This window comes from Rhinolophus ferrumequinum, chromosome 26, assembly GCF_004115265.2.
Source record: "Rhinolophus ferrumequinum isolate MPI-CBG mRhiFer1 chromosome 26, mRhiFer1_v1.p, whole genome shotgun sequence".
Taxonomy (NCBI): domain Eukaryota; kingdom Metazoa; phylum Chordata; class Mammalia; order Chiroptera; family Rhinolophidae; genus Rhinolophus; species Rhinolophus ferrumequinum.
Window position 1 is genome coordinate 9,636,223 of NC_046309.1, and position 12,305 is coordinate 9,648,527.

Sequence of the window (12,305 nt, forward strand, 5' to 3'; positions counted from 1 at the left end):
TTCTGAGTAAGATACAAAATGTAGACACCATTAAAATTAATTAAATTGAACAACACAAAAACATGTTTCCTGACTGGAAAAAGTACAAAAACAAAGTCAAAGGATAAAAAGGAGAAAATATTTGCAACATATATTAAATATAAAGGCAATTTTCTTTAATATATAAAGAACTACAACTCAAGTAGGGAAAGATCAATAGCCCAATGGAAAAGTAACAAAGAATTCTTCAGAAAACAGAAAACAATGGATTTTAAACACATAAAAAGATGCTCAAACTCGCTCATAATTAGAGAAATGCAAATTAAAACTACCATCAAATGGTAAAGATTTAAAATTGTGACCACACATTTAATGGCAATTATGTAAGAGAACCAGATGTTCTCATACACGTATTTATGGAAGTACAAATTGATATAACCCCTAAAGAGAGCAATTTAGTAATAGTTATCAAAATAAAAATGTAGGTAATCCTTGAACTAATAATTTCATTTCTACGAATTTATCCTATATAGTTGCACATGACAGCAATAATGTATATACCATAATATTCACTACAGTATTGTTTATAAAAGTGAAAGGTGTTCATGAGTTGAGAACGTGTTTTAAAAATTAGGATACATCCATACAGTGGAATACTTAAAAAACAGAATAGCATTTGACAAGAATGAATGTCTTGATATGGGACAATTTTCCAATTATCATAAATGAACAAAGCAAGGTAAAGAACAGCATCTATCAGATATGATCCATTTGAGAATTAAGAAATTGAGAACAGAGGTTGTTCTGAGAAGGAATAGTTAAAGGTCCACGGTGGGAGTCAGTTTTCCTTCCTTCTGTATACTCCTTGGTACTTTATGAATTATGTACAATGTGCATATTTACCTACTTATAGCTTAATGTTCTGGCGAGAGTATATGAGATCAGTCAACAAATCTGGCTTGATGAAGGGATACAGGAATCAAGTACCATTAATCAAATGGAGGGGCATATGTGATGGACATCAGGAAGCATGAAAGTCAAATTCAACCAAAGGGAGATGAGTTTATACTAGAAATGAAGACTAAAGTCATGTGAGAGCAAGAAGAAATGGAGATGATGCTAAATAAAAGAGTAACTGCAGAGCTATCACTTAAAAAGACAGATGAGAGAGACGAAAGGCTCTGGATAGAAGCCTTTCGAGGCACAAATGAGCTGAACTTAGGGTGCTGTGTAAGTATTTATAATTAATGAATAGTAATGGCATAATTAAGGCTTGTCATCCCCTGGATTACCAAGTCAGTTACAAATGGAGGGGACATCATCTTGATCCTGTTTATATTCAATCACAACTGTGTGATGATTATGTTGATACTGTTCTTTCAGGGCTTGGGAAGGAATGTAAATCCAGCTTAGGGCTCATTCTCAGACTGAAGGACGTAACCAGTAGTCATTAACTGACTGAAGGTGACCTGAAGTGATGAAGCCTTCCTTTCTTCGTATTACTGCGTTTCCCCGAAAATAAGACCCGGCCGGACCATCAGCTCTAATGCGTCTTTTGGAGCAAAAATTAATATAAGACTCGTTCTTATTTTAATATAATATAGGACCTGATATAATTAATATGATATGATATGATATGATATGATATAATATAATATAACATAATATAATATAATATAATATAATATAATATAATATAATATAATATAATATAATACCGGGTCTTATATTAATTTTTGCTCCAAAAGATGCACTAGAGCTGATGGTCTGGCTAGGTCTTATTTTCTGGGAAACACAGTATGTTGCCGAGGGTACTACTGAGCAATTCAAAAAGAGTTCTAATCAAGTATTACAAATAAAAACTGTATAGGTGTGCATACCAGTCCACCCACTTTACATTCAAGTTCAAAAATGACAGGGACGATGTGTGTAGTTTTATCTGCACACAGCCTGGCAAAGTAGGCTACAGAATTAGACATTTGGTAAAGACATTTTGTCATTGATGGTGGTGGTGGTAGTGGTGGTGATGGTGGTGATAATAAACACTAATGTTGTCACCCCTTCATCGCCGCAGGCTTCTCCAGCAATATCTTCCCCCATAGCAGTGACTGGGAGGGAAAATGGGCAAGGAGCCAATTTCCAGTCTGGGGACCCAAACTCAGACTGAGTTGCTATGATGGCAACTGATAATAAGCATAGCTAATCACCATATTTGGCTTTCAGGTCCATATTTCTCCTAACACACTGTTCTGTCCTGTCATTTAAGACACAATGTACCTCTGTATGGAAGTAACAGTGTGGGGTTTTACTTGTCAAATGGTAAATCAATCTATTTCAGTTTTTAAGAGAAACACTCTGGGATTGATAATACTTTCTAAAAAGTAGTCTAAAAATTAATATAATTTAAACCAAATTATTTCCTAAGGGAAGGGTCTTTCGTTGAATGGGAATTCTTGACATTCCCAGTCAGTGACACCATGTTGCTTAAATTTAAACAGTAACAGAATAATTTTTAAGTCTGGAAAGGACCTTAAATATAGGCTAGTTCAGCCCTTTCATTTTAAAAGGTGAACATACTGAGTGTCATCATGATTACAGAGCTCCAACAGTACATTGAGCTCCCCACCACCATATCCACACGAAATCCAAGGAGTGGACACATTGAAAAAGTCAGCATTTTGTAGCTCATCTTTTTTTCTGGAGCAGAAAAAATTGATAGCTTTGTATGAAGAAATTATGTCATCATCTTTCTTCCTTTTTCCTTTCCTTTTTGTGGGAACAAAAAGTGGAGCGAATACTGCATTTTCTATCTCTACAACCTCATTTAAAATCATTCTCTTTGATTTAAGTTTTCTTGAAATGAAAAGGATAAATTGTGTTAACTTAGTTAAAGTTGGAGAAAAAGTTGATTGGACATCCTGTTGTCAAGGAAACCAATTGTCTCTCCCTCTCTGTCTGTCTCTGTCTCTGTCACACACACACACACACACACACACACACACACACACACACGCGCTCCATGGCCCCACCAGTTAATACAATGCCCTTTAAACTCCTCATCTGAAATTTTAAGATTTTACTTTAAAATATCCAAGGGCTCTACTCTGAAAATCTGTACGAGAAATATTCAAGAGAAGTGATTCCTAGAATTCAAACTTAAGGAGGCCTTTTTCTAATTCTGGGGAAGCTACCATCATTCTGAGTGTTATGTCTCAGAAATGTACGGGACAGTCTCCAAGGTCAGTGTCAAGTGAACTGCAGAATGAGACTATTGGAAAGAGAAAGCTGGAATGAGAACTTTTACAAAACAATAGAACAACACAAGAGAAAGAGAAAGGTAAAGTTCAATTCCTTGAGTTTTTATTGCATACCTGATATGCTTAAAGTAAGAAGCTATGCACTAAAAAGAGAGAGAGGAGGGAGGGAGGAAGGAAGGAAGGAAGGAAGGAAGGAAGGAAGGAAGGAAGGAAGGAAGGAAGGAAGGAAGGGAAGGAAGGGGAAGAAAAGAGAGAGAAAGAAAGAAAAAGGGAAGGAAGGAAGGAAGGAAAAAAGGAAGAAAGGAAGCGAAGGGGAGGGGAGGGGAAGAAAGTGAAGACAGAGCTAAAAGGGATCTTAGAGAGTGAGGTAGTGTTGCTTACTATTGAAAGATATGCACCGTCTCCCTGCCCTTCTAGCAGAAGAATATACCCCCCTGCTCCATCAGTGTCGGGTTTGGCCGCGTGACTTCCTGTCCTGACTTTGGGTTTAGCCATATAACTTGGTTTGGTCAATTGGATGTTAGCAGACATGATGCAGCAGAAACTTGAAATGTTCTTGTGCTGTTTGCCTTCATCATGAGAACAGCCTGCCCCAACCTACCTGCGGTTCCCAGGAGGATGAGAGATACATGGAGTAGAGCCACCCCATCTGAGGCCAGCGTAAATGAGCCACCTCCCCAGCTGACCTCCAGATGCACCAGGAAGCCCAGCTGAGCTTCCCAGCCAAGGGTGGCTTAGATCAGTCAATCGCAGCCAACCCTCAGACACATAATAATTTGTTGTTTAAGTCACTGCATTTTAGAGTAGTTTGTTATACAGCAATAATATGGAGAGCATCTAGTATGACATCTTAATTGATTATTTTTGTAGGGTCACATAGCAAACTTAAAGAGAGGTTAGAAGAATTTGGCCAAAACTGTGGGTCTCCTGGGTAGGGCTATTTCCACAAAGGGTACAAGTCAGTCCCTTTCAACAATCATCACTGGAAAAACAATGCTATGATTGAAGTCACTGGCCCCCATCGGGCTGTACTTTAGGAACACAACAGAACTTGACTGCACCTAAAAATATGTTCACTGACCTAGAGGTCTGGAAAAGAGCTACTAAAAAATCACTCAGTGGCTGAGGAGAAGCCATGTGAAAACAGACTGAAATGATTAGGACATGTTGAGAGTCAATATGATGCAAGTCTGTGAAATCTTGAGTAGGGTGAATCGTCTGGACTTGGGTTTCTTCACCAGATTCTGGAATTTTATTTGTTTTAAAAAGGTGGGCAGAGAGCGTACTCTGAAGCATAAAAGGGAAACATAAAGGGAAAATCTATATTACATGACATGGCTGAGAACTAGGGTGACCGTATATCCCAGTATATCCAGGACAGTCTTAGTTTCCACTTTTGTCCTGGGATAATTATTAATAGCACCCCGTTTCGCTTTGAAAAGTGTACTGGGTTGATGATATTGTCATAGAGCTGACTGTATATTTTGCCCATAGAGTTGGACAGAATAGGTCCAAGTAGGGTTTAGGTAAGTTCCTGGGGAAAGACCTGTCATGGGTCATCAAGGCAAATTAGACCAAGGCTTGGAGGGCCACCGTGTCCCATGCAGCACACCCGTGTGTACCCTTTGTGGTGAGAGATAGTGAGGAAACCCATGGCCTAACCCAGCTGGTCAGGGTCTTAGGGGCTGGGACATGGTGCTATTTTAGGCTAGCACGGTGTCCCCTGCAGTCCTTTCTAGGTGGCCTCATCTGTCTTTCCAGGCACGCTCTTTGTGAATCCTCAGAAGATAGAAACACATGCAACATTCCCATCTTGCCATTACTTCCACATCAATTCAACACACACAATTAAAAATATATGGTAGAAGAACAGAGTTTCTCTCTTACCCACACAGAGGTCCGTATAGTTTTCTGAGTTCCATTTGGCTTTCCCAAAAACCCTGCAGAAAATACAGCACTACAGTAAGAATACAATTAAGCAAAATTTCAAGTATTCAAACTTATTCAGAAGAAAGTCTGGAACAGTGAGAACACAATTACATAAACAATAAAAAAAAAGAATTGAAGCGATATTGCTTTCAAGTACTTTGGAGTATTAGAATAAACGAACAGCTTTAAAAAATATAGATTGCTATGGAAAAGTCTCAGTCAGCTCTGCTTTAATGGACAGGAGAGATTATCTGTACTCCAACTGTGTGTGTATAATTGCTGCTAAAATGTTTGAAAACGGTTTGCTTTCTCAACTATGTTAACATTCCCCTCTGCAATTTGATTTATATTATTATTATTTTTGGCAAAGCCTCTTTTCACAGCCACTATATGTGTAAACGTCTGCTAAGTCTATCCAAATTATCACAAATTCCAAATTATCATGATCCAAGTTAAATTTTAACTAAAATCAACATATTCAGAACCTAAGAACCTTAGAGCAACTTTATATAGGATAAAACACTAGGCACAATTTGTAATGAGAAAGTAGTGTGCCTGAAGATATACATGGAGCAGAGGGGCAGAAAATGCTAGACTCCCTGTGTTGTGGGGATGGAGTCTGTGTGCAGATACATGGAGGGATTGTAGGGGGAAAGGAGTGGAAATTGCTGGATCCATTGTATTGTGAGACTGAAGTGTACATGAAAATGCACCCTGGTTGGGATGGAGGTGTGGGAGTGGAAAGTGCTAGTCTTGTGTTGTGGGAATGGAGTATCCAGGCAGGTATAGAAGGGGTGGATGAGTATAGAGCTGGGGGAGCAGAAGAGATGGATGTCCTTGATGGACATGTATCCCATTCTCATTAAATCTACTTTCACAGCCTCAGCTTGCCATCTATCAAGGCAAACTTATATGACTATAAAAATAGTCACTGAAATGACTATGTTCTGGAAAGAACTTGGCAGGGTTTGTACATACAAGGATGACGAACTGAAAAGGAGCATATGTGGAAACCATCCAGAGGCAGGAGAAGCGCAGTGTTCTCCTCACATCGACAGTTAGACTGTTTTCCTCAAAATGTTAATATATCAAAAATGAATTACTCAATGGAATGCAACTGATCGTTTCTCCCCAGAAATACGTGAAATTTATTTACTTTAATTTTCTCTCTGGTTTGTTGTTCTATTTTGACACTTAGAAATTTCTTCGCACTTGCTTCAAGGGTTTCACAGGAAGCCTGGATGAGATAACGGTGGGTTTAAAGTTGTGAACTCGCCACCCCAGAGACAGAGCTGAGAGAAGAAAGTGTTTCTGAAATGCTAGGAAGAAAGAAACAACAGCAATAAAGAGTGAAAAGGGGGGCTGGACAGAGAAAGGGACAGAAAGGAATAGAGAAGCAACTGAGGAGGTGGAGAAGAAAGGACAGAAATAGCTAACGATTTTCTATCTGGTACCAAGGGCCAGCCTTTCCGGGGCAGGGGTGGGGGAAATCCTAGAGAGATCTTCATGGGACATTATCGGGATTGGCCCCAATTTAGTCCTTCCTGCCTTTGTTTGGCTTAGTGGCTCTAAACATGCTGGATCTGGTGGCTCCTGATGTTGGGTCTGGTGACAGCACCCCATGAGTTAGCAGAATAAATCATCTGACTTCTGAGAAAACCCAATGTGAGAGGGAAAAATAGCCTGAGAAGATAGAGTCCTGGGCTGTATCTACAAATGCCTGCTGGACATTTGCACTTTGCACGTCACTCTCACAAATCAAATGCATCTCCCTGAACCAGCTTCCCTCCGGACCTTTAATTTCTGTCAACTCATGGCCATTCTCCCTGTTACCCAGGCTCCAAAGTTTAGAGGCACGTTCGACTCATCTTGCCTTGAACTCTCTACACCTAATTAATCACGAAAGGTGCTTCTCTTTTGATTCTCCTCACCACCCCGCCAGGTCTTCACCACTTCACACTTAGACTTCAGTAACAGTGGGATTCTACAGACCTAACCCCTAAATTCTCTCCCTCATAGAGTAATCTTCCACTTCGCCGACACTCTCCTTCTCGTAAATGATAGTACACGAATAGTTCTTCACTTGCCTTTCTAGACTGTGAAGCATCTGGTCTCTCTCTCTCTCTCTCTCTCTCTCTCTCTCTCTCTGCCCCCCTCTCCTTTCTCTTTCTCAGCTGCATTCCTTGTGTTCCCCAATCTTTGGCTTCCCGTCACTCCAGGCTGCTTACCAAGCTGTGAGCTGGTTCTCATGTAGGTGCAGTCACACACATTGTCACTTCACCCCTGATTTGTGTATCCTTGTCTTTGTATCTATGGCTCCTACAGGACCCCTTTCTCCAGGAAGTCCTCCAGGGTGATTCTAGCCCTGACAAATCTCCCTCTCCTCTGAAGGACAACCACCCAATCTAGTGCTAGGATATATCCCATCTGGTGTTGTCCACCATTATTTGACGTGTGCCCCTGAGGGCAGGAGTAACTTCTAATTCTTCTGCATTCCAGGGCCTGGCACATTTAGACAACAAATAAATGGGTTTTTTAGGTGAATGGATGATTGAATGGATGACAAGATTCAGTCTGTATTGAGGAGTGATAAGTGCTGGATCATTGTCATCACATAAGAATTCACTGAAGTAGAGGAAAGCTTGTTACATAACGCCTTCACATACAGACCACCCCAGGTATTCCCGAATCACACACATAGAGATGGGAGCAATGCCTCATGGGTAAAACTGCCCTGGGCTCAGCATATCTCATGCCCGAAGGCAATGGAGGACAGACCTTACCTGACGGAAAAAGGTCAAGTTTCCAATAAAAGGAGAAGGCTTGGGATGTCTGATGCCCAACTTCTCCAGTCTTGAAAATGCTGACGTGGAGTACCTGAGGGGAAGAGCAAATTTTCAGAACAGAGAAACTCAAGTTTGCCTTCCCGCTTTTGGCCCTATAAGGAAGCTGAATTATTGAGTTCTCCAGAGGTAAAGATAGAAGACGATTCCGGTTGACAACGTCTCAGGACTGGTGAGGTGGAGGCCGATGGATGAGTGAGTAGCATAGAGCTCAGTAAATTCCCCCTGATGGAGCAACAGGCTAGAGATTAAGGCATGCTAAAATCTCACAGTTAGAAGACACCTTCGAGATGATGTCGTCCAAATGCCCCTTCCCCACCTACAATGTCCACCAACACATTGTTTTTTAGAACACACTTCTGCGCCAGTTCAGCTCCTTTGCTTCAAAGCCTGCCATGAACAATTGTCTCAGAAGGCCAGGGGAAAAAATAACAATGGCAAAAAATAAGCTCCCTGTGCTGATTTGTGTATTTTCTTGGCCAAAATTGACCGCTGCACGTAATTTGTCCCTCATCACATTCCATAGCCTAATAGAAGAAAAAAAAAATAGGGAGGGAACACACCATGGAGACAAGACCTCATCACCAACCGCTTAAAACCTCTTTCTGTCTTTGTTTTCCCGGCCTAAAACCATATGGGAAGCATATTTTCTTAACCAAAAATCAGGAAATGTGGCCCGACAGATTTCGGTGCCACTTTCCAGGAGAAAGCGGCAGTCTGAGAAGTGCAGTGTGGCTGTCAAAACATTGGAATTACTAGGGAATTTCAACAGTTTATGGGAACAGAGGGATAACACAGTGAAAGTCAGAACTGGCTTAGAAAAACCTGGACATATGGCTGTAATCCCTAATCAGCCAGCTAATTAGGTCAAAAGTTCAGTTTGTTCAGAAAAATTAATGAGTCAAACTGGGTGTTTAGCATCATGCAGAGATCAGCCAAATCTTAATTTAGGAGCAAGAAAAAATACAGAGAGTATCAATACAGCCGGGCTTCATAGCAGTACGGGAAGTTTAAAAAAAAAGAACCACTGCTGTAAGAATCACTCACTTATCATTAGAAAGATGAAAGGTTTGCTATAGTCTTTGACCTACCCCTTTTCCACCTGCAGTCCAATAAGGAACAGTTAAAATAAGGACTTTTCATCGCGTGCTCAGCAATGGGTCTGCTTTTAAAGTGGCCACAGAGTGAACCAAGCCAGGGCAGAGAGGGAAGGACCTTTCTCCTCCCAGCTCTCATGACTGAAGTTTCCACCGTATGGCTGCGTAATCAGGTTTGAATGAATCCCCAGGATATCATATTTAAATCCATGTTCAAGTGTAATTACAAACCATACTCAAGAGCCACGTGCGAATTATATGGATTAGTCATGCCCACATTCCTCTTCATTAGTGTGTGTACGACAGGTTGACAGCACAGGGTGTAAAAGTTCCTCTTTCAAGTAGTCTCTGATATTTTAACTAACTCTTCTCACACCTAAGAGGAAAGACCAAAGGACACTTACCAGTGCACTTAACACTTCCCTCAACATCTCAGATCTGGTTTCTAGGTTCATTTCTTCATTCGTTTTTGTGAATTATTTTCTAAATGTAATCTCTAATGGGTAGAAAGAAATATGTCATCTTAGGCCACGTAATTACATCTTAATTTTGTAATTAGATGTCTTGATTGTCTAATTAAAGGACAAGAAGTCTGCACCTAATTACACATGCTAATTGTTATGCAAGTCCATGCCCTAATTATGTAACTCCACTTACAAAAAATACTGCTTGTGTGTCCCTGCACAAAATTCAGACATTTTCAAACATATGGCATCAACAGAGAATGTTCTGGACACAACCATAACTTTCACTTTGCAGCCTAGACTCAAGTATAAAACTTGGGTGTCTTTAGCTAGGAATTGGTCAAATGTTGCCATCAGTAACCACAATCCTTGCACCAAAACCAGCAGGGAGAGATCACTGCCACCAGACTTTGGGGCAAAATTGCAAAGTGGGTTTCGTTTGTCTTGCTCTCACTTCCTTCTCTGCACACTTGTTTCATATACTCTGAGCCCAGGATCCCCACTGTCTCTCTCAACAGGCTCTTAACCGCAAGTCCATGGACCCCAGGAGTTAGGGGTTGAATTATATCACTCCAAAAAAGATAAGTTGAAGTCCTGACCCCCAGTACCTCACAATGTGACCTTATTTGGACATAGGGTGGTTGCAAATGTAAGTAGTTAAGATGAAGTCATGCTGAAGTAGAATGGGCCCCTAATCCGTCTGTTATGACTGGTGTCCTTCTAAGAAAACGGCCACGTGAAGACATGGAGACACAGAAGAATGCCAGATGATGGCAAAGGTAGAGACTGGAGTGATGGAGCTGCAGGCCAGGGACCAAAGATCATCTGCAAACCACTAGAAGCTGGGAAGAGGCAAGGAAGGGTGTCCCCTCCCGGTTACAGAGGCCCTGTAGACACCTTGGTTTCTAGAGACTGGAGCTAGAGACTTCCAGTTTCCAGAACTGTGAGACAACACATTCTGGTGTTTTAAGCCCAGTGTGTGGTACTTTGTTATGGAAGCCCTAGGAAACTGATAGACCCAGGAATACCCAGGAATGAGTTTTAAAGAGTCAATGAAAAAAGTTTGGAAAAAAAAAAATATTTCTTCTGGTACTTCAAAAATTGTCATTGTGAGAGAAATTTGCTATTTTTTAATGTCAGAATGTGCCATCAGGGGCGGCCGGATGGCTCAGTTGGTTAGAGCGCGAGCTCTCAACGACAAGGTTGCCAGTTCGATTCCCGCATGGGACGGTGGGCTGTGCCCCCTGCAACTAAAGATTGAAAAACAGTGACTGGACTTGGAGCTGATGGGTCCTGGAGAAACACACTGTTCCCCAATATTCCCCAATAAAATTTTTTTTAAAAAGTGCCATCAAAAAAGTGCAGGTGGCCGAGGATGCTTCTGTGCAAAGCAGGCAGTATGCAGCCATCGTGCGGCCACCAACCATCTTGTCGTATTTAGAACAGCTTCCCCTTGACGGGAATTAACACAAATGTCTGATGCAATTAAAAATATGGACATCTATTATTGTTTGCATTGAGGATACTTAAGTTGGAAAATGGCAAAAGAAAGTATATGTAGTAGCTTCAGATAGCATTCTTTGGTTTTACTTTGACAACAGACGCAGTCATTTATTGCTACAGGACACAAATCCTTCAGTGCCGGGGGTGTAGCTTACACTGTCCATTCTCAAAATAAATTGCGCCATGTGGATCATTTTCAAAATAAGATTTGATTTTTAAAGCCTAGAAATTCCCCCAACATTTCATTTTCCCCGAGGCAAAGCCCTTGATGCACTCAGCAAGAGTAGCCAGTCCGTTATTCAGCCACTGAAGCCACTTGCGATAAATTGGGAGATAGTTTGATGAATCGTGTATTAAAGAGATGGTCAAGCTGATTGAGGTTTGGAGCAAAAGAAGAAAACAGTGAAATGAGGGCCTGCCTTTCAAGATTTCCCTCGCTGCATATTTTAAGCAGTCATAGAGGAGCTGGTTTTTCTCTAGTGTGCTTCTGGGAACTGGTTCATTCATTGTGTCTTCACCACCACTATCAGAGAATTCCAAGTTGGTGAGATGCTTCAGGAAATTTCAGAGGCTGTTGATGTTTTTGACATGGTGAAAGATTTCTTTGGCAAATAACACTTCTCCTGGGATAAAAAATCACGATGCTCAAAGAACAGGTGAAACCCGGTGGTGTCAGGTAACTCACCTGTCCTGCTATTTGGAAAAGAAATTCCCATTTTCATGGTTACCCGACATGGCAACTCGTAATATGAACAGCCATCAAAGGCTTAGCCAACAATTCCATAAAAAGTAGCCACATTGGAAACTTTATTAGAAAGAAAGCCTTAAATTGTTGCCTTTCTAAAAGGTTTTATGACATGGGAGCCGTCCATAAGGCTTGCTTACTTTCCAGAAGACAGGTCTTGAAACGCTTGACAGAAATTTGGGCAAAAAAAGCTAAAATTATCAGGGAGAAAGCCTACTCTCATTTTATTGTAATTCTTTCTAGTTTTTATACTCTATTTTTTATGTTTGAGATCATAGTTTCTATAATTTTTTTCTATTTGTATTTTCTCTATATTTCTATTTTCTTCATTTAGCATAAAGAGAAACCTCCATGTTATTAATCCTTTATGTGTATTATTTTTATGGCTGTATAATATTCCTCTTGAGGAGATATCATAATTTACTAAACTATTCTGATTGTTAAATATTTAAGGTGTATTCAATTTTTTTTTACTAATTTAAGTTATG

General features: G+C 40.5%; 1 protein-coding gene across 1 annotated transcript in view; it reads right to left on the minus strand.

The window, feature by feature from the left end:
• The window catches only part of TBXAS1 (thromboxane A synthase 1), a 132,877-nt gene that overhangs the window by 94,910 nt on the left and 25,662 nt on the right, over positions 1-12,305 (minus strand). The window contains exons 2-3 of the mRNA XM_033098624.1: positions 7,949-8,042; positions 5,124-5,176 (exon numbers count right to left, since the gene is read on the minus strand). Coding sequence (XP_032954515.1) covers positions 5,124-5,176; positions 7,949-8,042 — 147 coding nt within the window. The remainder of the gene's footprint in view (positions 1-5,123; positions 5,177-7,948; positions 8,043-12,305) is intronic.